The 25357-nt window shown below is 37.6% G+C and overlaps 1 protein-coding gene across 3 annotated transcripts in view; it reads right to left on the minus strand.

The window, feature by feature from the left end:
- Positions 1-25357, minus strand: part of LRP6 (low density lipoprotein receptor-related protein 6) — a 179570-nt gene that overhangs the window by 140708 nt on the left and 13505 nt on the right. For all 3 annotated transcript variants that reach the window (XR_826921.1, XM_010858689.1, XM_010858688.1), the window contains exon 2: positions 19262-19655. Coding sequence is in view for 2 of the 3 variants with exons in the window: in XM_010858689.1 (XP_010856991.1) it covers positions 19262-19655 (394 nt within the window). In the remaining variant the exon portion in view is untranslated. The remainder of the gene's footprint in view (positions 1-19261; positions 19656-25357) is intronic.

Genomic DNA, 25357 nt, shown 5'->3' on the forward strand with positions numbered 1-25357 from the left:
AAGGCCCACTTAACTTCACATTCCAGGATATCTGACTCTAGGTGAGTGATCACACCATCGTGATTATCTGGGTTGTGAAGATCTTTTTTGTACAGTTCTTCTGTGTATTCTTGCCACCTCTTCTTAATATCTTCTGCTTCTGTTAGGTCCATACCATTTTTGTCCTTTATCAAGCCCATCTTTGCATGAAATGTTCCCTTGGTATCTCTAATTTTCTTGAAGAGATCTCTAGTCGTTCCCATTCTGTTGTTTTCCTCTATATCTTTGCATTGATCACTGAGGAAGGCTTTCTTATCTCTTCTTGCTATTCTTTGGAACTCGGCATTCAGATGCTCATATCTTTCCTTTTCTCCTTTGCTTTTTGCTTCTCTTCTTTTCTCAGCTATTTGTAAGGCCTCCCCAGACAGCCATTTTGCTTTTTTGCATTTCTTTTCCATGTGGATGGTCTTGATCCCTGTCTCCTGTACAATGTCACGAACCTCCATCAATAGTTCATCAGGCACTTTGTCTATCAGATCTAGTCCCTTATCTATTTCTCTTCCACTGTATAATCATAAGGGATTTGATTTAGGTAATACCTGAATGGTCTAGTGGTTTTCCCTACTTTCTTCAATTTCAGTCTGAATTTGGCAATAAGGAGTTCATGATCTGAGCCACAGTCAGCTCCTGGTCTTCTTTTTGTTGACTGAATCCAGCTTCTCCATCTTTGGCTGCAAAGAATATAATCAATCTGATTCCAGTGTTGACCATCTGGTGATGTCCATGTGTAGAGTCTTTGTTGTTGGAAGAGGGTGTTTGCTATGACCAGTGCGTTCTCTCGGCAAAACTCTATTATGCCCTGCTTCATTCCGTATTCCAAGGCCAAATTTGCCTGTTACTCCAGGTGTTTCTTGACTTCCTACTTTTGCATTCCAGTCCCCTATAATGAAAAGGACATCTTTTTGGGGTGTTAGTTCTAAAAGATCTTGTAGGTCTTCATAGAACTGTTCAACTTCAGCTTCTTCAGAGTTACTGGTTGGGGCATAGACTTGGATTACTGTGATACTGAATGGTTTGCCTTGGAAACGAACAGAGATCATTCTGTCATTTTTGAGATTGCATCCAAGTACTGCATTTCAAACTCTTTTGTTGACCATGATGGCTACTCCATTTCTTCTGAGGGATTCCTGCCCGCAGTAGTAGATATAATGGTCATCTGAGTTAAATTCACCCATTCCAGTCCATTGTAGTTCGCTGATTCCTAGAATGTCTACATTCATTCTTGCCATCTCTTGTTTGACCACTTCCAATTTGCCTTGATTCATGGACCTGACATTCCAGGTTCCTATGCACTATTGCTCTTTACAGCATCGGACCTTGCTTCTATCACCAGTCACATCCACAACTGGGTATTGTTTTTGCTTTAGCTCCATCCCTTCATTCTTTCTGGAATTATTTCTCCACTGATTTCCAGTAGCATACTGGGCACCTACTGACCTGGGGAGTTCCTCTTTCAGTATTTTATCATTTTGCCTTTTCATACTGTTCATGGGGTTCTCAAGGCAAGAATATTGAAGTGGTTTGCCATTCCCTTCTCCAGTGGACCACATTCAACACATTACTAAATACTTATTTACTGCAGTTCTTTTTGCCCAGTATATAATGTTCAGTTTTCAACAAAAAAATTGTAAGTCTTACTAAAAGGGAAAAAAAGATTGAACAGACAAAGCAAGCATCAGAACCAGACTTAGATATGGCAGCAATGTTGGAATTATTAAGCCAGGAATTAGAAACAACCATGAATAATATGCTAAGGACTCAAATGGAAAGAAAAAAAAAAGGCAGCATGCAAGAACAGACAGAATAACCAGAAAAATTCTAAGAAAGACCCAGAAAGAATCACTGGAGATCAAAAACACTGTAACAGAAACAAGTGTCTTCAATGGGCTCATTAGTAGACTGGACAGAGCTGAAGAAAGAATCTCTGCATTTGTGAAATGTCCATACAGATTTCCAAGCTAAAAAGCAGAGAAAGAATAAAAAGACTGAGGGGGCTGGGGGGAATAGAATACAATATTCCAGAACCGTGGGACAGCTACAAAAGGTGTATCATAGGTGGCTCAGCTGTTAAAGAATCCGCCTGCAATGCGGGAGATCTAGGTTCAACACCTGGGTTGGGAAGATCCCCTGGAGAAGGGAACAGCTACCCACTCCAGTATTCTGGCCTGGAGAATTTCATGAACTGTATAGTCCATGGGGTCTCAAAGAGTCGGACGTGACTGGTTAAGTTTTGCCTTTCACTTTCATACCCATATGCATAACAGGAATTCTAGAAAGAAAAGAAGAAGAATTACTTGAAACATATTCTAATTTGAAGAAAATTCTATTAACTTAGAATTTTCCCAAATTAGTATCAGATACCAAACCACACACTCAAGAACCTCAGAGAAGAGCAAGCAGAAATAATGAATTGAGAGGGGAAAACCTACCAATCTAGAACTCTGTACCCTGCAAAATTATCCTTCAAAAGTAAAGGAGAAATAAAGACTTTCTCAGACAAACAAAACTTTAGGGAATTCATTATCTAGAGACCTACTTTGTAAGAAAAGACATTCTTTCAGAGAGAAGGAAAATGATACAGGTAAGAAACTCAGATCTATATCTTTAAAAAACGAAGCATATTAGAGAAGGAATACATTAATATCAAAAAACTTTTCTTTCTTTTCGTTTTACTTATTCTTAATTGATCAAACAGCAATTTGTTCAAAATAACAGCAGCAACAATGTATTTGATAATTTTATATATGTGTGTCTGTGTGTGAAACAAAGGACAGCAGTAATGTAAGGTATAGAAATTAGGAATATATGTCCCACTCAATTCTGCTGTGAACCTAAAACAGCTATAAAAATAAAGTCTATTTTTTTTTTTTTTAAAAAGGCAGAGCTGTTTCTGCTTCAGTTTACTGTTCTATAAACCCTGGTACTCATTTTTAGTGTTAAGACTGGTACCAAATCTTGATTCTGTGCATTTCCCCAAAAGCAGCTAAATTATGTAACCAAAAGAAAGAATAAGAGAGAGAGATTAAAGACATTAAATGTCATTCCTAAAATGTCTCCAGTCAATGCAGTGACCTTTCTGCAGAATGAGGCTCTCTGATGCGTCTTCTCCTGAATACAGTTTTTCCTGGGTTTCAGCCTCAGAATGTGCTTTATGAAACTTTGTCCTTCTCCAGGGAGTGCAGGGAAAAAATGGCAATGGGCCCTAGCGAGCCAGGAAAGCAACATTCACGGCACTTGGGGATGAAGCACTGAAGCTGATTCAAATGAATGGAAGCTATTGAGCTCTGTGCTCAAGACCTTTGCACAGGTATGTGATGTTGGACAGCTACAACAGCTGATCTCGTCACCGGGAATTGCATTTCTGTAACCCAAACTCATCATTCAACATGAGGGGAGGAGAAAAATCCTTGGGGGAGAAGGGGAAGCAACCCACTGGTATTTTCCTCCAAAATCAAAGTATCCTCTCTATCCAAAGTAGATACAGAGGATTTACTACTCTGTATTTTGAGTTTGATTATCTAAGAGCATTATTTGGTCCAGGTGAGGGGACAAAGTTTGAGCTACAACATTTTAACACTGTTAAATGAGTATCAATTTACATCCCTTAGTACAAATGCAACACAAGACTAGTATGCTCTGCTTTCAAATATATGTGATCCAGACATGGCATAAATATACAATATCTCTATAAATATAACAGACTCTAGTATTCTAGGTACTGGAAGAAACTTAAGGTTTATTTTATGTATCAGAAATATTATATAACTTAGAAAAATTCCAAGTAAAGTCTACAAAAGAGATTTAAAATTTACCAGTTTTAACTTTATGATTTTTCACATTAATTATATAGTATATAATTTAAAACAAAATTGAACCTTTTACAAGTTTGTTGTTTTTCAAGATGATTCTGACTTCAAAATTCCCAGAAACTTTACACAGCTAGAAGACAGCTGCCAACAGAAAGCATCATGGGGGTAATGAATGCCAAATAAGCCATCAAGAATTGTATCTGCATTGGAGAGGTGAGGGAATGTCATTTCCAGGACTAAAATATGTAACATGAATACCGACTCTTGTTCTATTAAGCTGCATAAAACAATATGAAGAAATTAGGTTAATACAGTAAAGGGTACCTTCTAAAAGCTTGAATGTCATAAATACTAGATTTAATAAAGGCATTAGATTTAATAAAGAACAATATTTAGAGGCTGCTACTTCTAAGACAGCTACTCCTTAAACCGGGGTGGGCACCAGCCAGTAAAAGAAAGGCATAAACTTTTTATCTAAAGATCAGCTAGTAGAATGGAGAACATCAAGACTGCTAGCAGACTAGAGACTTCATGATGCAGAGAAAAAAGAAAATTCCTGAAGTAGAAGGAAAAAAACATTCTCCAGATTATCTGGAGGATATGATATAAACAGTTTCTATTATTAGAATGAATATTTAACACTGGGGCCTGAAAACCTCCACCCTTAACCCAGCTGCCTAAAAATTAGACTATTAGGTAAACTCCTGGACTACCTCATTTTATTTTGGACTCTTTCCAAAAATAAAAAATAATTGGGGTACACATATTAACTAGTCAGTTTGGTTTCGCTTGTTTTGTTTTTGTTTGGACAGTTAACCTGGCTTAGTAACCTAGGGTTACCTAAAAGCACTTAACAGTAAAGCTGCTAAATTTAACTAGCTGTGTAATATATTCTGCAAACACTTTTTTATCAGCATCATATTTAAAAGCCAAAAGGATACCTAAAGTATTCTCTAGGAAATATGTTAAGTGTTTGATAAGTATCTCCCATGGCTTCATAAAAGCCAAGTAACAGGCTCATTCATATAAGAGAAATCTTTCTTCAGCAACAATTATCACTAACTTTTCAATTATGTAGCCTATTTGGCCTCTTATTTTGGCTCATGGGTTCTATCTTGGCTTTGAATTAAGAGAATATAAACGTATTTACTTGACACTGAAGAACTAAATATATGTGGTTGCAATTCCACTTTGCAGTAGTATGGACATCTGCTATCCATCAAAAATCATGCAAACCAGTACTAGGTTGTTATGGTCACTAGTTTCCACACAAATGTACTTTTACTGCTGTATCTGGCATGATACCCATTTGCAATGCTTTCTGGAAAGTAATTTTTAAATGGAGTGAAGGGTAGAAGACAGGGTTTAATTAGGAAATAACTAATGGAAGTAAACACTGACTTTTCAAGATACCAAAATTTCTTATGCCAATAAAATAAAAATATCTCAAATGTCAATCAGACTAGATAGCAGCCATTTTATACAAATTTATTACAATCCCAAGCATGTAACTTCTAAGATTACGTAAGGAAAAAACAATAAATTTTCCAAAATATTCAAAAACTCCTAATCTAGCATGTATACTTAATCTGAATCCAGCTTCCCCTAACAAAAATACTTAGAAATGTTCACTTTCAATAAAGCTAAACAGAAGGGATAAATTTTCATCCTTTACAAGATGTAATTACATACAAAGGTGGCTAATTAAGACAACATTTAGAATTGAGTCATAAAAACTAAGTGAACCAGATCTATATTAGGTCATAAATCACTCCATGATCCTTGAAGTTACTTATATAATCCTACCTATAATTAAAAGAAGTCATTAACACAGGTATTACTAAGTATGAATAATGCCCAACTATCATGCACATATATTCCCAAGAAGAAAAGGTAATATTTAAAAACATAAAAGTTAGAGTTTCTATTTCTGGTAGTTTATTAACAACATAACCAGAAAACCTTCCTTTTCCTAGAATCAGTGGCAAGCCTTTTGATTTATACATTGCTATGGTCTGAATGTTTATGTTTCTTCATAATTCCTATGTTGAAATCCTCAAAGATGATACTATTAGAATGTGGGGCCTCTGGGAGGTGCTTTGCTTTAAGGGCAGAGCGATCAGGAGTGGGATTAGTGCCTTATAAAAGAGAGATCCCCTAGGCTCTTCCACCACATGAGGACACAGAAGGAAGGTGCATGAACCAGGAGGAGGGCCCTCACCAGAAGAGGACCAAGCTGGCACCTTGACTTTGGACTTTCCAGCCTCCAGAACTATAAGCAGCAAAATCTCTGTTGTTATAAGCTACTCAGTCACTGAGTAGCTTACGGTGTGTTATAATTGGTCAAATGGACTTGATACATATATATGTGTGTCTATAAAAAAAAATTACATAAACACTACTTTAAAAGTACAACTAAGGTATGAAAGCAGGGGAAATCAAATCTCTGAAGAGCCAAAAGTTAATAGGGAAGTAAAAAGAAGTACTTAGCAACTAAACAACAAAGCAGTAGACGCTTGATGCTACGGCCACTCTGAAGGGCATTCTCAACTCAGAAACTGCTGTCTCAATGGCGAAAAGGAAAATAAGGCCCTGACACACAAGAAGCAAGCACTGTGTTATAACTGAGATTTTTGCACAAAGCACAGACCTTCAGGGAACGATCAAGTACAGAAACCTGCCACTGGTAGGAGGCGGCAAAGAAATTTTCTGCCTTGGCCTAAGCTCTGAAAAGGTAGGAAAAACCACCAAAATCTGTAATCACAATGCCCTCACATAGGTTTAAGCGTCTGAATTTATTTTATCTACACTGTACGGGAACTCCTAACTCCAAAATTAAATAAAAAAATCATCTCTGCTTGAACTGGGTGGTAATACAAGTACCTACGTACATCAAAACAACACAGAAAACCTGTGCATTTTAGTACATCTAAGTTATACTTCAGTTTAAAAATAAAGTGGTCTCTGGAAACACCTGTAGTGTGCATGGCAAAAACAAACCTCTCTCTCTTCCTCTGGAGAGAGGTTTGTTTTTCACGACCCTCTACCTGAAGCCACTCAGGATTCACACAAACAACCCCTCTGAAGATCAACTCACAATTTATTTTATTTTTTTTAACTTTTATTTGCGTTTATTTTTTGTGGCATTTATTCCCGGGCCCTAAGTTTTTGTTTCTTCAGTTTCTTCTGGGATATCTTTTTCTTCTGTGCAACCTCCTCTTCTGGTTTAGGAACAATCTGTTCTTTTTCATCTCATCTCAATGTGGCAGGGACAGCTCATGTAGGGGTTGATCCGACCGTGAGCTCTGTAAGTCCTGCGCCGCATCTTGGGGGCTTTGTTCACCTGGATGTGCTCAATGACCAGAGAATCTACATCTAAGCCCTTAAGTTCAGCATGACTCTCTGCATTTTTGAGCATGCGTAGTAAAAATTCAGCACTCTTTTTGGGCCACCAACGCTGCGTCCAGCCCCTCTGTTTGGCCTGTGCACACCTACCAACTCCACCGTTGTAACGACGGAATGGCACACACTGCTTCTTTAAAGTGACATCCTTCAGATACTTGGTGGCTTTCCAGATATGCATACCCTTTACGGCCTGGGCAGTTTCATGAGTGCTCTTAAAGCGAACGAAGATTTGAACCTCTTGATTTGCATGATTTTGTGGGGTTTTCTTCGTCAAGTGAATAGCGCACCATTTTTAGGGGTCACCTCAGGCCGCTTACCGGAAAAGGAAGCCAACTCACAATTTAAAACTATAAAACACCTAAGGAAACAGTTCACCTTAAGAATCAGGAAATTTAACAAAGAACAGAAGTGGATTTCTAAGAACTTTAGACAACTGAATAATCTGGATAGAGACTGTAACTATTTTAAATTACCAAAACACATAAAAGACAGACTAAACCACATGGGACAGACATCATAAAAAAGTAACAGACATCCTTAACAAAACAAGAAGTGATAATCAGTGGATGTTAAAATAATCAGTAGACAAGGAACTGGATATTGGCCTTTACAAAAGGATCATTCCACAGATTACTTGAATGATATAAAAGGAAAAGCTCAATATTATAATAAAAATACAAACTTTCATCATCTATTGAGCCATCTTAACATCGCTACAGGTAGAACAAAATACTATGCGCTTTCTGATGTGATAAAGTACTTAATACTACCTATGAAGCACTTGTGCCAAGAAACTGAATTCGCTAACCAAGTCTCCTATCATAAACTTTAATTTTTATAAGAAACGTAAAGGAGTAAAAATAAATCAAACAGCCCAAGTATCTCTTAGAAAACCCCAAATCCGTAACATTCTACAAAACTACAGAACCTTCTCAATAAAAGCATGAGAAAAAAATAGATAGGGAGGGACTATTCCAGAGAAACTTAAGAGACATCATCAAGTGCAATCTGTGAACCTTGTTTTAAATCCTAATTCAAGTATACCAACTATAAAATAGCATTTATGAGGCTATGACAGATATCAGAATATGGACTGAGTCATCTATAATATTAAAGACTTGTTCATTTGGGGTGCGTGGAAGAAGATGGTATTGTGGTTATGGAGGAAAATACCCACTTTTCAGAGTGAAATGTCACTGTGTGGATTTGCTTTAAAACACCTCAGCTAACAAAACAGGAGAGCAGCTGAATACATTATGCTATAATCACACAATGGAATACTAGGCAGTCGCCAAAACAAACAAACAACAAAAAAAACAAGGAGGATCTCTATGAAGTGATATGGAGTGATATTCAGGATACTGCTGCTGCTACTGCTGCTAAGTCGCTTTAGTCGTGTCTGACTCTGTGCGACCCCATAGATGGCAGCCCACCAGGCTCCTCCATCCCTGGGATTCTCCAGGCAAGAACACTAGAGTGGGTTGCCATTTCCTTCTCCAATGCGTGAAAGTGAAAAGTGAAAGTGAAGTCGCTCAGTCGTATCAGACTCTTAGCGACCCCATGGACTGCTGCCTACCAGGCTCCTCCATCCATGGGCTTTTCCAGGCAAGAGTACTGCAGTGGGGTGCCATTGCCTTCTCCGCTGTTAGTTAAAAAACAAAGTGCAAGAGAGCATCTTTAGTATGTTCCTCTTTCATGTAAAAAAAAATATTAAAAAAATTATATGTATCAGCTCATCTGTACAAAAAGGAATTCAATTAAATAATAAAACTAGAAATAAATAATATTAAGATATCCTAGGGGGTAAATGGGGAGGGACAAGCTGGAAAGAAAGGGGAAATGGGACCATCGCAGAAGGATCAGGAGGAAGGACGCTACTGAGTTAAAGCTTTTTGTATTATTTCTAAGCTCTAGGAAACATGGCAATTGCTTCACACAACCCAAAAATAAATTGATAATTAAAATCAACCAGGATACAGGCAGATATTCCAAACGGAACACAAACAGTAATATATTACAAATGCCACACTGCAACTGGTGGGAAGGAAAATTTACCTAAATACATTTGGAAGACAGCATTCTGACTGACAGGATTTTCACAGTAGTGTATTCCAGACAAAAAATTTGTTTCTCACAAGAGTACAGGTTGGCAATTCTGAAATTTGTACACTAGGATTGAGGAAATAAAATACATTGTGGACAATGAGAACCCCGTTTCTCACTATCATAAACTGGAATAATAAAGAAAAGGTTTGGGGGAGAAAGGGGAGAAGATTGTAACATAATTTTGTAAGTGGTGGGTTGGAATTGGAGATAAACACAAGCTCATTTTTTTAATATGTAGATACAGATACACACACACGAACTAGGTGTATATATATATATACACACACACATGTACTTCCTACATGTATCTCTCAACTATTCACTGCAATGAAAATCCAGTGTGAACACATCCAGCTCCCAGATCTTAGTTCCTCAATACCATCTTCCAATAAAGGAGACAGAGCTCCTTGGAGAAAGGGTTGAGTCAAAGGGTGAAGCAAAAGGACAGGATGAATGTGGAACATCTTGTGCTTTGCAGATAGTAAATAAGTGTTTAAAAATGATGAGGGCCTGTCAAAAGAACACAGGAGCAAACCTGAAGGAACTCCCAATGGCAAAATCTAGGACAACCTGAGCAAGAAAAAGACAGTAATGGATTATAACTTATAGAATAAACAAATGCCCCGAGTCCATATTCATATAAATTATTGGGTAAATACCTAAGTAGGAAAGACAGGACAGTTCTTCCTTAAGGTAGAATTCTAACTAATAATGCATGTTTAAGAGGAACAATGGAACTGCAAATATCACCATTTGGCAGAAAACCACAGTATTAATTGTTGCAGGCAAAAACGAACAAAGGTTGCTTAAAAGTAATGTAAGAAGTGGACTTCTCACGTGGCTCAGTACTAAAGGATCCGTCTACCAACGCAGGAGACTTTGTAGATGTGGGTTCGAGCTTATGTGGGTTCGATCTCTGGGTCAGGAAGATCCCTTGGAGGAGGAAATGACAACCCACTCCAGTATCCTTCCCTAGAAAATTCCATGTACAGGGGAGCCTGGCGGGCTACAGTTCATGGGGTCACAAAGAGTCAGACATGACTGAGGACGCAGGCTGTAGCTGTATGATAAGAAGCAAGATAGCTGCACAGTTTCAGGTAGTTATTATAAGAGGGGAAAATGTAAACACACACACAAAACCTGGCAGAGAAAGCTATAACCAAGGGATCAAATAATACATCATCAGTATCCACATCACATATCTGCTGATACGATGCCCTGAGGGGAGGACGTCACGTGACCTCTGCTACGCCAAAAACCTATAACTGATCAAAGGAAAACCTCAGACAAATCCTAAATGAAGGACATTCTGCAAACTGACTGGCCTTGCTGCTGCTGCTGCTAAGTTGCTTCAGTCATGTCCGACTCTGTGCGACCCCATGGACTGCAGCCTACCAGGCTTCTCCATCCATGGGATTCTCCAGGAAGAACACTGGAGTGGATTGCCATTTCCTTCTCCAATGCATGAAAGTGGAAAGTGAAAGTGAAGTCGCTCAGTAGTGTCTGACTCTTAGCAACCCCATGGACTGCAGCTTACCAGGTTCCTCCATCCATGGGATTCTCCGGGCAACAGTACTGGAGTGGGGTGGCCATTGCCTTCTCCCACTGATTGGCCTTAGTAACCTTCAAAAGGTCATGGTTATGAAGACAAAGACTGGTAAAATGTCCCAGATTAGAACAGACTAAGGAAATAACAACTAAATGCAACACGGAACCCTCGACCACAAAAAAGGACCCTTGTGGGAAAATTAGAGAAACTCAATTATGGTCTAGAGATCAGTTAACCATATTGTATTAACATTAATTTCCTGATCTAGATAACTCTTCTATGATTACACAAAATATAATATTAAGGGAAGCAAGGTAAAGATTATGGGTTTCCTAAGTGGCTCAGGGATAAAGAATCCACCTGTCAATGCAGAAGCCACAGGAGATTCAAGTTCGATCCCTAGGTCAGGATGATCCCCTGGAGAAGAAATGACAACCCACTCCAGAACTCCTGCCAGGAAAATCCCAAGGACAGAGGAGCCTGGGAGGTTACACCCCATGAAGGTCACAGAGAATTAGACAAGACTGAAGGACTGTGCATGCAGGTAAAAGTTATACAAGAACTATCAACTATTTTTCTAACATTTTGTAAGTCTAATATTATTGATACAATATTTCTTCTTTTATGTAGGGTAACGATCTCATAGTAAGTTTTAAATGAAGGGCGTAAAGAAATTCTACAAAAGCAAAACACAACCACTGATACTAAGCTGCAAAATTAGGCACAGCTGAACAAAGAATTATCTAGAAGGCAGGTACAAAAAATAACCACAAGCCCAGAGAGATAAAGTGAGAGAAGATATGAAAGCAAGATTAAGGGGCATGGAGCATAAAATCAGGTGGTCCACATACATCAAACAGGAATTCCAGAGAAGGCTAAAGAGAATAACGGAAAAGAAAATGATGGATAACTTTCTAGAATAAAGAACAATGATGATTATATTCTAGAAACAAGGCTTCTAAGCAGGATAAATAAAACACAGCCACATCTGGACACAAAGTGAACAGAGCTGCAAAGTACCAAAAATTTAGGAATGCAGGGATTGCTTTTAAGAAACCAGAAAAAAATTAATTACAAAGCAACAATAATTAGAGAACAGACTTCTCACAGCAATAATTAAAAGTCATAATACCCTCAAAAGGACTGAGTGAAAATAACAATCAGAGAATTCTATAATCAAATAATTATCTTTCCAAGAATGAGGACAAAATAAATATATTTGCAGATATAATGCAGCTTACCATTAACAGACTTCTGCTGAAATATTAAAGAACATACTGCAAGCAGAAGGAAGCTAAAACCAACTGGATTAAGTGGGATGCAAAAAAATAGTAAAATCAGAAATCAGTACAGTGAGTAAATCTAAAAACACAGAATTTATAAAATCCTCTTTTAAATAAAACAACCAGGTTGCATTTTTTAAGTAATTCAACGTGCAAAAAAAGAGGACCAAAAAAAAAAAAAAACCAAACCATAGCTTCAGCAGAACACTTTTCATGGGGAAAAAAAAAGGACCTAACGTGGAACTGGAAAATCTCAACCAAGAATCTGACTTTCTCTTATTTTACCCAAAGGACTAGGTTTGTTCAGACAAAAAGTGAAGGTCATTTATCAAGAAGATCCTTAAAATTCCCTACCACTCCCAGGATTTAATTGGCAGAAAACAGGCTTCCCCAATTGACCAAGAGGACACCTTTCAAAATTGTACGTTATTGAGAGTTCAGACAGAGCAAGAGCTTTCATACACAGAACCAGTGCTTCAGGATATGGAGCTTTACGGATAATCCGCTATCTGCTTCTATGCAAAAACTGTGGGAATGTATATGATCTTAGGGAAAGAATAAACGATATACTTTTAAACTTAAGAGTTATTAAGAAAGGAAAAGTGTGGTCCAAGAGGTAGGAAAGCCAACAATATAAAAATCAGAAAATCTTGCGAAGAATTTCTAAAAGAAATATGGTATAATATCAAATGCTACCAAAAAAAAAAAAAAATACTAAAGACAATCACTTCATTTCTACTTCACAAATTAGCTGTCACATACTCCTCCTTCCAAAATCTTAAAGATTCAATAACACAAATATCAGGTGTGCTCAAACTAATTTGCTAAAATTTCTAAAGAGCCAATCACACTGAAATACAGCAAGGATATATAAGAACACCAAAATGCAGAGAACTCAGATAAAGGTATCCTATATTCATTACTCTCATAAAATATCATTCTTCTCTTTTGCTAGGATAAACCAAAAGGTCAATGTGCAAGCAAGGAAAGCTTTTATTTATTGATAAAAGGCAAAGAAAGCTATTAAGAGACTAGGCTACTTAGAGTCATATAGTCATACTGCAAATACTCCCTTTTAATATTCCCTCAATTTAAGTAGGCCTGGAGACATACAACATAAAAATGGTAAACCACACAATCAAAACTCAATGAGATGTGATATGTATCACTAGATATAAAGGATTAAAAGCTGGATGACACTTGTAAGAGGAAAGATCGACACTAACATTTGAGAATACATACAATTAAATACACACATTTATTTATTTATTCTTAAAAAAAAATTTTACCTTCCATGGGCCTTGATTTCTATCCCAGAGGCTAGTAAAGTAAACCTATAATACAGGTTTCCTGGATTCGTGGCTTTCCAACACACTCTTTTTAGGTAATTTCAAAAACACCTATCTCCAAGCATATCTGAATATATATACCAAGCATATCTGAATATATATAACCTGCTTGAAAGTAATGGGCCACATTTTCCATTCTTCATACAAAACATATCCTTTGATATTTTAAAGTACTTTTCAGTTTACAAGTGGAACTGGAAAAAAGGTTTAAGCTAGTTTTAGAGGTGAAACAGCCTAAAAAAGGAGGCTGAATGTGACAGCATGTGCAATAACGGCAGTAGAAACAAAATCTAAAGAATCTGTTCTGAGAAACACAATTATTAAGTATAAAATATCTAAATTAGACTGAATGTGTAACTATAAAATACAGTTTTTAAAATGAGAGTACTTTCTGTAAATGTCTGGCTTTTAAAGCTTAAATAATGTCTTTAAAATGAGATAGAGTACTTTTTTTAAATGTCTGGCTTTTAAAGTTCAAAATTGAAAGGAACTCATTTTAGAAATGAGGAAACTGACATCCAAGAAAACAAAGTAACTTGCTTGCTAATTAACAAAGCTAGATGTGACATGAAACATTCTCCAATGAGTGTATCTTTAAAATACAATTTTGAAAACTTCTAATGAAAGACTAAAAATCTTAACCATGTTTCAAATTAACAATTGCAAGTAGCCATATACAATATGAGAAAGTAGCCATATACAATATGTCTTGATTACAGTAGCTTTAAAACAAGCCTTGAACTCAGGTAGTTTCAGTCCTCCAACTTTGAATCTCTTTTCCAAAACTGTTTTGGCTACTATACAATTTAGTTTTGCATTTCTGTATAAATTTTAGGTTTAGCATGACAATTTCTATTTAAAAATCTGTTCATATTTTGTGTGGGATTGTACTGATTCAATTTAAAGAGAAATGACAGCTTAATAATACTGAGCCTTCTAATTCACAGGCATGGTGTATTTTTGCTTTTCTCTCATAAATTTTTTATTTATAAATGTTTTCCAAAATGAAAATAGGTCTACCAGAAAAATGTCCCTCACTGAGGAGAGTCCTTGCTCCTGCGGCATCAGGATGGGAAAACCTCGGGCCCCTTCCCTGCTTTCTAAGGGAGGGGGACTCCCATGGCCCGGGACCTCCTCTCATTTTTCCAGGCCAGGGCCCTCACCTGGGTAGAAGAATCAGCATGCCAGGGAGAGGGGTGGGGTGGAAGGAGGGACCAGTGTACTCAAAGGTAAAACCTTCCTTCTTCTGTAGAGCCCATTTCTCCTAGCTGGACTATCAGCAGATACAGGTGTCCTGCCCAAACTCAACAGTGATGGCTTTGGGCTCCTAGTGCATCTGAAACCATATTGTGTATTTGGTGTGGAACTTCCACAACTGCTTTTTTAGGACTTTGGCTGCCAGGTACTACACCTTAGGGCCCTCTGGATAGAAGAGGATGAAGTAGAGCATCTCCGTTCACAGGCACTGGTAGAACTCTACAGTGTTCAAGTGCCACGGCAGCATCTGCTGGGATTCTGTCAGGGGCTTCTGGGGAAAGAAGCTTCCCTGGTGGCTCAGATAGTAAAGAATCTCCCTGCAAAGTGGTGGGATCCGGGTTCAATCCCTGATTTGGGAAGATTGCCTGGAGAAGGGAATGACAACCCACTCCATATTCTTGCCTGGAGAATTCCATGGACAGATGAGCCTGGTGGACTACAGTCCATGGGGTTGCAAAGACTGTGAGATGGGCTCAGAGTCTCAAGAGTGGGACATGTGGTGCCAGGTGGGTTCTTCTATGGCCTGCTGATTGAGCTGTGTTTGGTGAGGGCTGCAAACCCTGGTGGACACACACCCAGCAACAGCCATGGAACTGCCATGGTGCTGCTCAGAATGATGTCTTGCTCTGTTGGGTGCATCATAGGCAACATGGGAACTGAAGGATGCCAGCTCTGCCATGGACTTCAAAGAGCACAGAGGCAAGGGGCCTTGAGCTCCAGGGCAGTGCTGAGCTGCCTTGGCCTCGCCAGGGCTAGGCTTTGGGGAGTTGGGAGGATTCACAGGTATTAACACCAAGAGCCACCGCCTCCTACCCCAAGTTTTCCCTGATCCTAGGATCACACAGCACCGAGTTCCTTTGAAGTAGTTGTGGGGGCCAGGTGGGGTACCCAGAGCCTGCCTTTTGGTGTTTTTGCCTCCACTGTTGCTGAGGGTTTTCTTTTTTCTTTTTTGTAGTTTTTAGTGTACAGGTCACATACATGTTTGGTTAAATTCATTCTTAAGTATCTTACATTTTTGGTGCTACTGCAAATTCCACTTGAAATTTCCTGTTCCACATTTGTTGCTAGTATACAGAAATACGTTCAATTTATTTTGTATACTGATCTTGTATTCTGCAACCTTATAAACTCACTTATTAATGTAGGAAGGATTTTGTAGATTTGTTAGTATTTTTAGGTAAACAGTTAGAAAAAAAAAAAAAAAACAATTGCAATCAAAGCCAGACTGATTTAGAATTCACAAGACCACACTAAAGTTTACACTGCTTAGAAAACAAATGTCCCTCACAAGAACAATTAACAGAGGATTATAAAAGAAATATTTACTGAAATTTTTACTTAACGTCTACTATGTGGCAGCAACTATTTAAGTCATCTGGGATACACCAGTATAGAAAATACTTTTAAACATACTCAAGTTATGACAATTACACGTACTTAACTGACAAGGAAATTATAAATCGTTCTCTTTCCACTGAACTAGTTCTGCAGCTCCTCAACATCTCTAAGATTAGAACAGTCGCTGTGGATCAGATTCAGGAGCTCCACCATCAGGAGCAGCCACATAAGAATCACCTCTCACCATAAAGCAAGGATACTGCTTTCTGTAACTACGATTGTTCACTTCTGGAACTATTTCCATACATATGTTTTTCCCGTTCCTTATTCAGAATTCTACACTGCCAGTCACTCAAAAGAAAGAAAGAAAGAAAAAAAAAAATCTCAGGCTAATAGAAGCCAAATTTAGAGAGGGAAATAAAAATCTTCCTTCAGTCTAGGCTAAATGAACTGACTGCACAAAGAACCCCATACATCCGAAAGCACACAGATGTCTGCACCAGTTCCCAGGGCTCAAACAATGCCAGTCATTCAAGAGCTTTCCTTTTACATAAGCTGATGTGAGAGCACTCAGTCAGCTCTTCTGAACCTCATAACCCAGGATCCCGGAACTCTGATAAAGCCACCATTTTCCTCAGCTCTGTTTTCATATATTTTCTCTGGTAAGCAAACTTCATTTTTCCCCTAAAAAATAAATCTGGAAATCATCTCTCCTGTTTGCTATTAACTGATATGAGTGATATAATTCAATCCAAAATTACTATTCCATTAAAACTAAAAGTGTTAACACAAATCTAAGATCAATACTGAAAAAACTATTTGAAAAAATATATTTTTAAATGCATAAGTTTAAACTATTAGAAGTTTAAACTATTAGAAGTGTAAACTATTTTAAACATGCTTCATCATGCTAAGTATGAAATGACACCATTTGGCTGCATTCTATCTGCTTCCAGTTGCACAATGTAAAAAACAACCATACGACACTAACTTTCCAAAAACTAAAAGAAACTTTTGGAGAACTGCTAAAGAGTTGAAAAAGTGAATTTACATGCACACTCACACATATGCAACACTAACTACAGACATCAAAAATAATGAAAGGTATTTGACTGTTTGACCAAAACCCCATTTAGTCCTCAGGAAAAATATTTTTCAGTGAATGTCCCTCAGAAGCTTAAATAACAGTACTGTCACCTTCAAAGTACATTACTATTGATTCTTTCAATAATATCCTTTACTTGCTGAGTCTGGCAAATTCAAGATTCAAACATTAGTAAATATTTAAGCCACAGAAATGCTAATGTACTTTTTCATCACATGGGAAACTTACTTCCTAAGACACTTATCAGACCTGCCAGCAAGAAGTAAAGCTCAAGTTTTAAGGGACAAAATGAGAATGACTCTTTTAATTATTAAATTATTAGATCCTGAATAGTCAAAAGAGTTGTCTATAAATTCACCTCCCTTAACTATGTACTATCCTTAAGAGATTTGTGGCTCTTATAATTTAACACTCTTTCCCTCTCCACATACACACTACATAATGCAAAAAAACATGCTCTGAAGAAGGAAAAGTTCTCTCCTAAGTTTTCTCTCCTTAAATAGTAAATCCTTAAAGATATTCCCCATCTCTCCCCAAGAACACAAAAAAGCAGAGCTCTGAACATACTAACCATTTAATAGATATTTGGGGAAATTTCCATCATCCTTAGAGTTATAAGACTGAATATATCAAAAAGGAGAGGGGGAGAACTATTTATCTTTTCATCAAAGTATTACTTCCTAATAAGCATGGAAAGCAACAAAACCCTGTATGTTCTACAAAGCAGTAACCTCAGAGACATTTCAACACTCCCTGAGACTTAACAACAAACTTTGTTGGCAAAACAGATTCCATTTCTCAAAAACACCTTGAAAGTTTTCAAGAACCAGATTGTTCAATCAGGACAGTTTACCATACATTCAACATCTATGGCCTTCTTGGAACACACAACCCTGTTTCCTACCACTAGAGTCAGTATAATATTTTCTGATGCTTTATTAAAAGAACATCTGACTTTAGCAGACACCTCTTAATGCTCCTCTAAAAATACATTTTTATATATTATATAAAGTATATTTATATATGCTTTCTAGAACTTCTCACTCTAAAATTTCACTCACTATTGCCCATGTTATCTTTTACAGTCAGACAAAGCTTTTCATTTTCCTGTAATATGGCATTGTCTTAAGACTTTGTCACCAAAAGGACCTGATATCGAGACAAAAGAGCATATATACACTTTTCATTTTTTCCCAAATTTTAACTTATTACATAATATTAATTCACTCCCTCCTATAAATGAGTTTTAAAGCATTCCAATATACTTGAAAGTCAAAGAAGAAGTACTAAAAGAGTTATTCTCAGGTATTTATCTTTAGGTTTTTACCAATTAATAGAAGTTCATTTCAGGTCCACGTTTTATCTACACCTGGCCATGACAGACTCTGGCATGGCACTGTGTTCAACAGAGACACAGCAAGGAATCGTACAGGCAGGACTGAAACATGGTAAGAGAGAAGCACCTGGGGACCAGTTCACATTCTATACAGTAAGATTTGCCCACAGTTTTAAGTTTCTCTTATTAGAAAATAAACTTTATGATAAATACATGTTTAGTGAACTAGATATGAGTTAACAACTTATATTTCATTCAACACTGTAATACTAAAAAATCAGCTTAATAAAAAAACACTAGTATTACAAAATAATGGTGTATATAATAAAAGGTATAAGATTCAGAAGATTTGAGCTATCACATACCTATACTCTTGTTATCATTCCTTCTTCTCTGCCTTCTAATTATTCTCTCATAATTATAAAATATGCAGAAGATAAAACAAGAACTATAAACATGGTTATCCCCTAAGTGATAATCGAAACACAAAACTATTTATAGACACACCTTACTTTAAGAACATGACCTAACTTCCCACATTCAAGTCTACTTGACAAAGAAGTCCAAAGAACCCAAAAGGGGGGTCTAGTGTTTCTTTTCTCTTGGAAGTGAGGGGTGTCTATGCTAATGGAAGAAAACAGCCAGGAGGAGATACAATAACCTTTGTACATTATGCAAAACTTACCCACTTGAAGGATCTAAGGCAATTGCTCTAGGTTGATCCAACTCTTGCCAAAATAAAACTTTTCGTAAAGATCCATCTAAATTAGAAACTTCAATACGATTAGTTTCAGAATCTGTCCAGTACAATTTTTCTCCAAGCCAATCACATGCCAGCCCATCAGGGGACAATAATCCAGAAACAACAACATTCTGTACACTCTCAGTTTTGTTGAACTCTATTCGTTTAATGGCTTCTTCGCTGACATCACTCCAGTATATCAAGCCATGACTAAACACAAAGTCCAACGCAGCTGCATCCTCCAAGCCTCCAACTACAATCGTAGCATTCTCTTTGCCATTTGCAGCATCAACCAATCGCAAGTCCCGTCTGTTTGCATAAAGCAACAAAGGGGCCGCTAGAACGAAAAGAGAAAAGTAAGTAAGTCAAAATGAACAAAATGTATTGATTCCCATAAACTGAGTTTCAAATCAGCGATGGTAAGCAAATACTATCAAAGAGTAAATAAATGTATAGGAAAACTGTCGAAATCTTTTCACAAACAAAGCATTTCTTCTGCAGCATTTTAAATACAAAAGACTTTTAAGAGGGGGAAATAAATTCTACCAGGATGGTCTTTTCTTATTAAAACAGTCTGTCAGATAAAACAAAAAAGCTTGATCATTTCAAGAATTTGACAAGGATATGGAGCCAGTGGACCACTCATACTTTATTGAGGCAGGGCCTGTAAAATGCTGCAGCATTTTTGGAAAGCAGTTTGGCAGTTTCTTAAAAGAGTAAATAAACAACCTACTATATGATCCAGCCATTCTATGTCTAGATATTTACTTCAGAGAAATAAAAGTGTAATGTCAGTACAAAGACCTATGTATAAAGTTCATAGCAGCTTACTTGTAATAACCCAAGCTGGAACCAACCCAAATGCCATCAACAGACTAATGGATGAATAAACTATGATATATCCATACGATAAAGAGTAATGAACTATTGGGACTTCCCTGGCAGTTCAGTAATTAAGACTCTGAGCCTCCACTGAAGGGAGGCTGGGTTCAATCCCTGGTGGAAAAACTACTGATAAAACCCCACATGCCACAGAGCATAGCCCCCTCCTCTCCAAAAAAGTAATGAACTGTCTGATCATGTAACTTGAGTGAATCTCAAAATAGTTATGTAGAATGAAAGAAGCCAGACAGAGAAAAGTATATACTGCATACTCCGTTTATACAAAATTTTAGAAAATTGAGATTAATCTATTGTGACAAAAAGCAGTTCAGTGGTTATCTGGAGGTGGGGAGAGAAGATGGAAAAGAAAAGGAAGGAGGAATGATAACGGGGCATGAGGAAACCTTTGTAGGTGATGACTATACTGTAGTGACTGATGATGGTTCCAGAAGTGTATACATATATCAAAATTTATTAAACTTTACTTATGTGTAATTTATTGTATTATCAAGTATACCTTAATAAAACTCTTCAGTCTGGCAGATATAGTTATTAATACAACTATTTTTTATTGCTTTATATTATTATTAGAATGATCTTCAAATAAGACTTAATACTAGAATTATACATAAAGCCTATCCTAAGAGACAGTATTTAACTCTGAGAAAGCGGAAGCCATTAGGACTAAAGCAGTATAAATGGTGTTTTTTTTTTACCCAAAATATTGGTTTGGGTTTTTTTTTTTTAAAGCATTTATTCCAAGCTTCTGACATTTACTTTCCTGGTACCAATAGTTATTAAAGATACAGAGCACCAATATCGAACAGAAATTTCTATGATAACAGACGTGTTCTCTCCACTGTGCAATACAATAGCCACTGGCCACATGTGGCTACTACAACTAAAAAATTAATTTTTTAAATTTTATTTAACCTCAATTCATTTAAATTTAAGTAGACAAGTGGTCAAATGGACAGCACAGATCTAGAGGCTAAGATGAAGAACACAAATGAGGCACCCAAACAAAAAGCCCAGGGTTAAGAAGTAAGAACCTACACGGTCTTCTCTCACAATACTCACTGAAGGCCTGCCATCCAGAGCTAAGACCAACTACCAATGAAAACTAACCACGCCCCATTTAAGAAGTTAATCTTTGAAAAATTAAAGTGTTCAAAAAGAGTAAAGAAAAAAGTGATGTTTAAGCCAGTTTATGGGCTGTGTTGGCCAAAAAGACTTATGAGGGCCACTATTTTCATCAGTAAGCACAACATGAACTTTCCTTCTAACTAAGTCTAAATCCAACTTTCTTAGTTAAAAACAAATGGGCGGATAGCTTTTTCAAAAAGCGACAGCCCTTTCTACTTGTTTGTGTACCTACAGCTGCTATTGGCAAATTAGTAAATTTCCATCACAGATTCACTTTTGGCTCATTTCAGCCCTTAATACATCACACTACTTATCAGTCCGCATTGTGTTCACTGCACTATCTAAAACTGAGTCCCTCATACTATGCGTCCATTATAAAAACCAGGAAAAAGGTCATGTTAGTCAAGGATATAATGCTAAGTGCTGCATAAGGCTAAGAAATAGCCCCAAAACATTTACAATTTAAAATGCAAGGGTGGTAAGAATCCGATATTTATTGGGCACCTTTCTTTATGGTACTTTCCTTGGAAAACTATACAAAATCTGCATACGGCATTAAGGGGCAGCTAAATGTCTTTTATGACTTTCAAGTCAAACATTATCATTTCTACTAAACATCTGGTCTACAAAATCCAAAGAACCTTTCTGGTCATTTAAGGCCTCACAAGCCTTAAGAGTAACAAAAAAAAAAAAGGAGGGGGGAGGAGTGGACAAGTCAATTTAAGTTAGCAATATTGATTACAACTGAGGACTATGCATAAACCTATACACACTATTAAAAAGAAATCCTGGAGTTCATCCTGTCCAAACATCCTTCTGATACTTGAATACTTTCTACAATGTTTTCACCAACATCTATTTAGGAATATATTAAATGGGATACCTACAAGGTGTAATCTGATTTCCAATACTGTTTTAATCTACTAAAGAAATACGCTGGATCCCCACACACTTTCCCTGAGTTGTAGCCTATACGCCATGCATTCAATATTTTCATTCCAAGGAACGTATCTTCAGACTTCCTAATACCCAGACTTACTAACTCAAATAAGCACCACCATATCTCTTTAGTGAACCCTCACAAGAGCTCAGAAATCCTTCTTTTCCTTTATTAACTTCCTACCAATCTTTCTCTAGTGCCATTCTAACCTTCTTCTGCTTTCCTGAAGACAAATTCCATGCTCTGAATCCTTCATCCCACATCATCTCACAAAGTAATCTCAGTGAAGCAGGAAGTGAGGTAAATATTATACATCCCCAACATCTTAAACCTCTCAAAAATCTCTTTATATCCCATCCATCCTCCTCTGTGTTGTCCTCAGTCTCAAATGACAAGCTTTCCTTCCTCCTTTCTCAGTCTATACCTATATTTGAAACTAAAAGGCAGGTTAAGCATGATCAGAAGAATTAACACTATATTATAAGGAGAACATTCTACATAGGTGGGGCTACGGTCAACATTTTTTTTCCAACTGGAAATAGACCTTTTAGGAAGCTCAATGATCTCATCCTCTCATATACTCTCTTGTTTGAATGGTATATCTATATTGGTCATTCTGTGAAATCTTATTTCTTTTGTATATAAAATAAGTTATGTCATTTATATTCAACAAAATGCACATATACATATTTAAAGTGTACAGTTCAATAAACTTTAATAAATGTATGCAACTATGACAACCACTCCAATCAAGACACAGAATATTTCTATTACTCCCCAAGTTCTCTGTTCCTTTGCCATATATCCCGGTTACTCCTGGCCCCGGCAACCATTGATCTGCTTTCTGTTGCTATTGATTAGCTTTGCCTGTTATCTAGATTTTTGTGGAATCCTGTAGTGTGTACTCTTTTGTTGACATATTTTTGAGATTCATCCATTTTGTTGTATGTATCAACATTATTGTTGAGCAGAATTCCATTGTATGTATATACTAAAATTTGTTTATCCATTTTCCAGTGTGTAGAATTCAGACTGTTTACAGTTTTTAGCTATTATTAGTGAAGCTGCTATAACAATTCATGTACAAATTTTTGTGAAGTCATATACTTTCATTTCTCTTGAATAAACAACTAGGAGTGGGACTGCTGGGTCACACAGAAGTTCGTATGCTGATCAACATTTTTGAATGCTGCAAAAATGTCAAGAATTAAGGACAGATAAGGCAAGTTGGATTTGGTTATGACAACTTGGAGAAAGCAGTTTCAGTTGAGTGATAACGTGGTAAGTTGGACTAAAGGAGTCAATAGCTAACAGATGGTTAAATGAAGTGTACATCAATATTGTAAGATTTTGTGGTTAATTATTCTCTTGGTGATAGAAAGGTTAGCTTTATTAAAAACAAAATGTTTTGATAGCAGGGACCTGGCAAGAGCCATTGCAGATATAAGAAACAGGATGGTGAGATGGCCAACAAGAAGCTATTTGGGTAGAACTGAAACTCGGGCTGGAGATGACTTGAAAATCACTGGACTTCAGCTGCTTGTGATCAGGTAAACTCAGATAATCTTCTCTTCTATACTTCCATATTTAAAAAACAAGAGTATGGACAAGAAAATTTTACAAGTTGACCATCTCTCCCTGCCATAAAATTCAATTCATCACCTTTCTCCCACAGGAAACCCTCAAGAGTCAATGATACCACAATTTTCCTAATTTCTCTGTGGTGTCATGGAGCCATCCTTGACACCTTCCTTTCCCCCTTCTCTCCGCCCCCTCCCCCCACCCCATCTGCCAATTACAATCTTCTTGATTCTTCTTTAGCAGGTCCTTATCTCTGCCTCTTGTTTTGCACTTTTTAGACCACTACCCTACTCTAGCCCTTCATTACCCCATGCTAAACTACCTCAATAGTAAACGATCTCAAAACTCTCTCCCTTCCCTTTTCTATTTCGTGTGTGTGTGTGTGTGTGTGTGTGTGTGTGTGTGTGTGTGTTAGTTGTTCAGTCGTGTCTGACTCTGTGTGACCCCACTGACTGGGTCCTGAGGGGTCCTGCCAGGATCCTCTGTCCATAGCATTCTCCTGGCAGGAATACTAGAATGGGTTGCCATTCCCTTCTCCAGGGGATATTCCCAACCCAGGGATTGAACCTGAGTCAATCTGCATTGAAGGCAGATTCTTTACCATCTGAATCACCTGGAAGCCTACTTCTAATACTTGCTATTTTATCTAATTCAAAAAGGTTTCTGATTTCCTTTGCCTAAAATTAAAAAGCCTCAATACCTCAGGGCTCCACTAGGTGACTTTTACCTACGACTCCACCTTACCCTCGGAGAAGGCGGTGGCACCCCACTCCAGTACTCTTGCCTGGAAAACCCCATGGACGGAGGAGCCTGGTAGGCTGCAGTCCATGGGATCCCAAAGAGTCCGACACGACTGAACGACTTCACTTTCACTTTTCACTTTCCTGCATTGGAGAAGGAAATGGCAACCCACTCCAGTGTTCTTGCCTGGAGAATCCCAGGGACGGGGGAGCCTGGTGGGCTGCCGTCTATGGATGGGGTCGCACAGAGTCGGACACGACTGAAGCGACTTAGCAGCAGCAGCAGGCCAACTGACACACTGACTTGGTCTGACCAGTTTAGTCAGGCTTCTCTGTTCCCCACAGACCGCTAAACTTTGGCTAGCTCTAAGCTTAAGCAAGCCAATCCAGAACACCCTCTCTTTAAGCAAGCCAATCCAGAACACCCTCTCTTAAGAACTCATTTGAAGTATCAGCTGACACCACACACACACACACCCGTCATGTTAAAACTGCCCGGGCCATGTCATCCGCTAACCTCTCACCGCTTGTCCCACTTTCCCACAAAGATCCTGCTGGTACTATTCACTGAAAGCACTTTTTGTGTTTGATTCTGAGATATCTGCATACCTTGTGGTCAGAGCAATCTCCTAACTGCAAAAGCCTTTTCAAATAAAATCTCTCCTTGCCAAGTAGGAATTTAGTTTTATTTGACATGTGTATAGTAACATGACTTGGATGAGGATTGGACCTCACCCGTGCCATCCCCAC

The sequence above is a fragment of the Bison bison genome, unplaced genomic scaffold (genome assembly GCF_000754665.1).
Source record: "Bison bison bison isolate TAMUID 2011002044 unplaced genomic scaffold, Bison_UMD1.0 scf7180017864390, whole genome shotgun sequence".
Classification (NCBI taxonomy): Eukaryota; Metazoa; Chordata; class Mammalia; order Artiodactyla; family Bovidae; genus Bison; species Bison bison.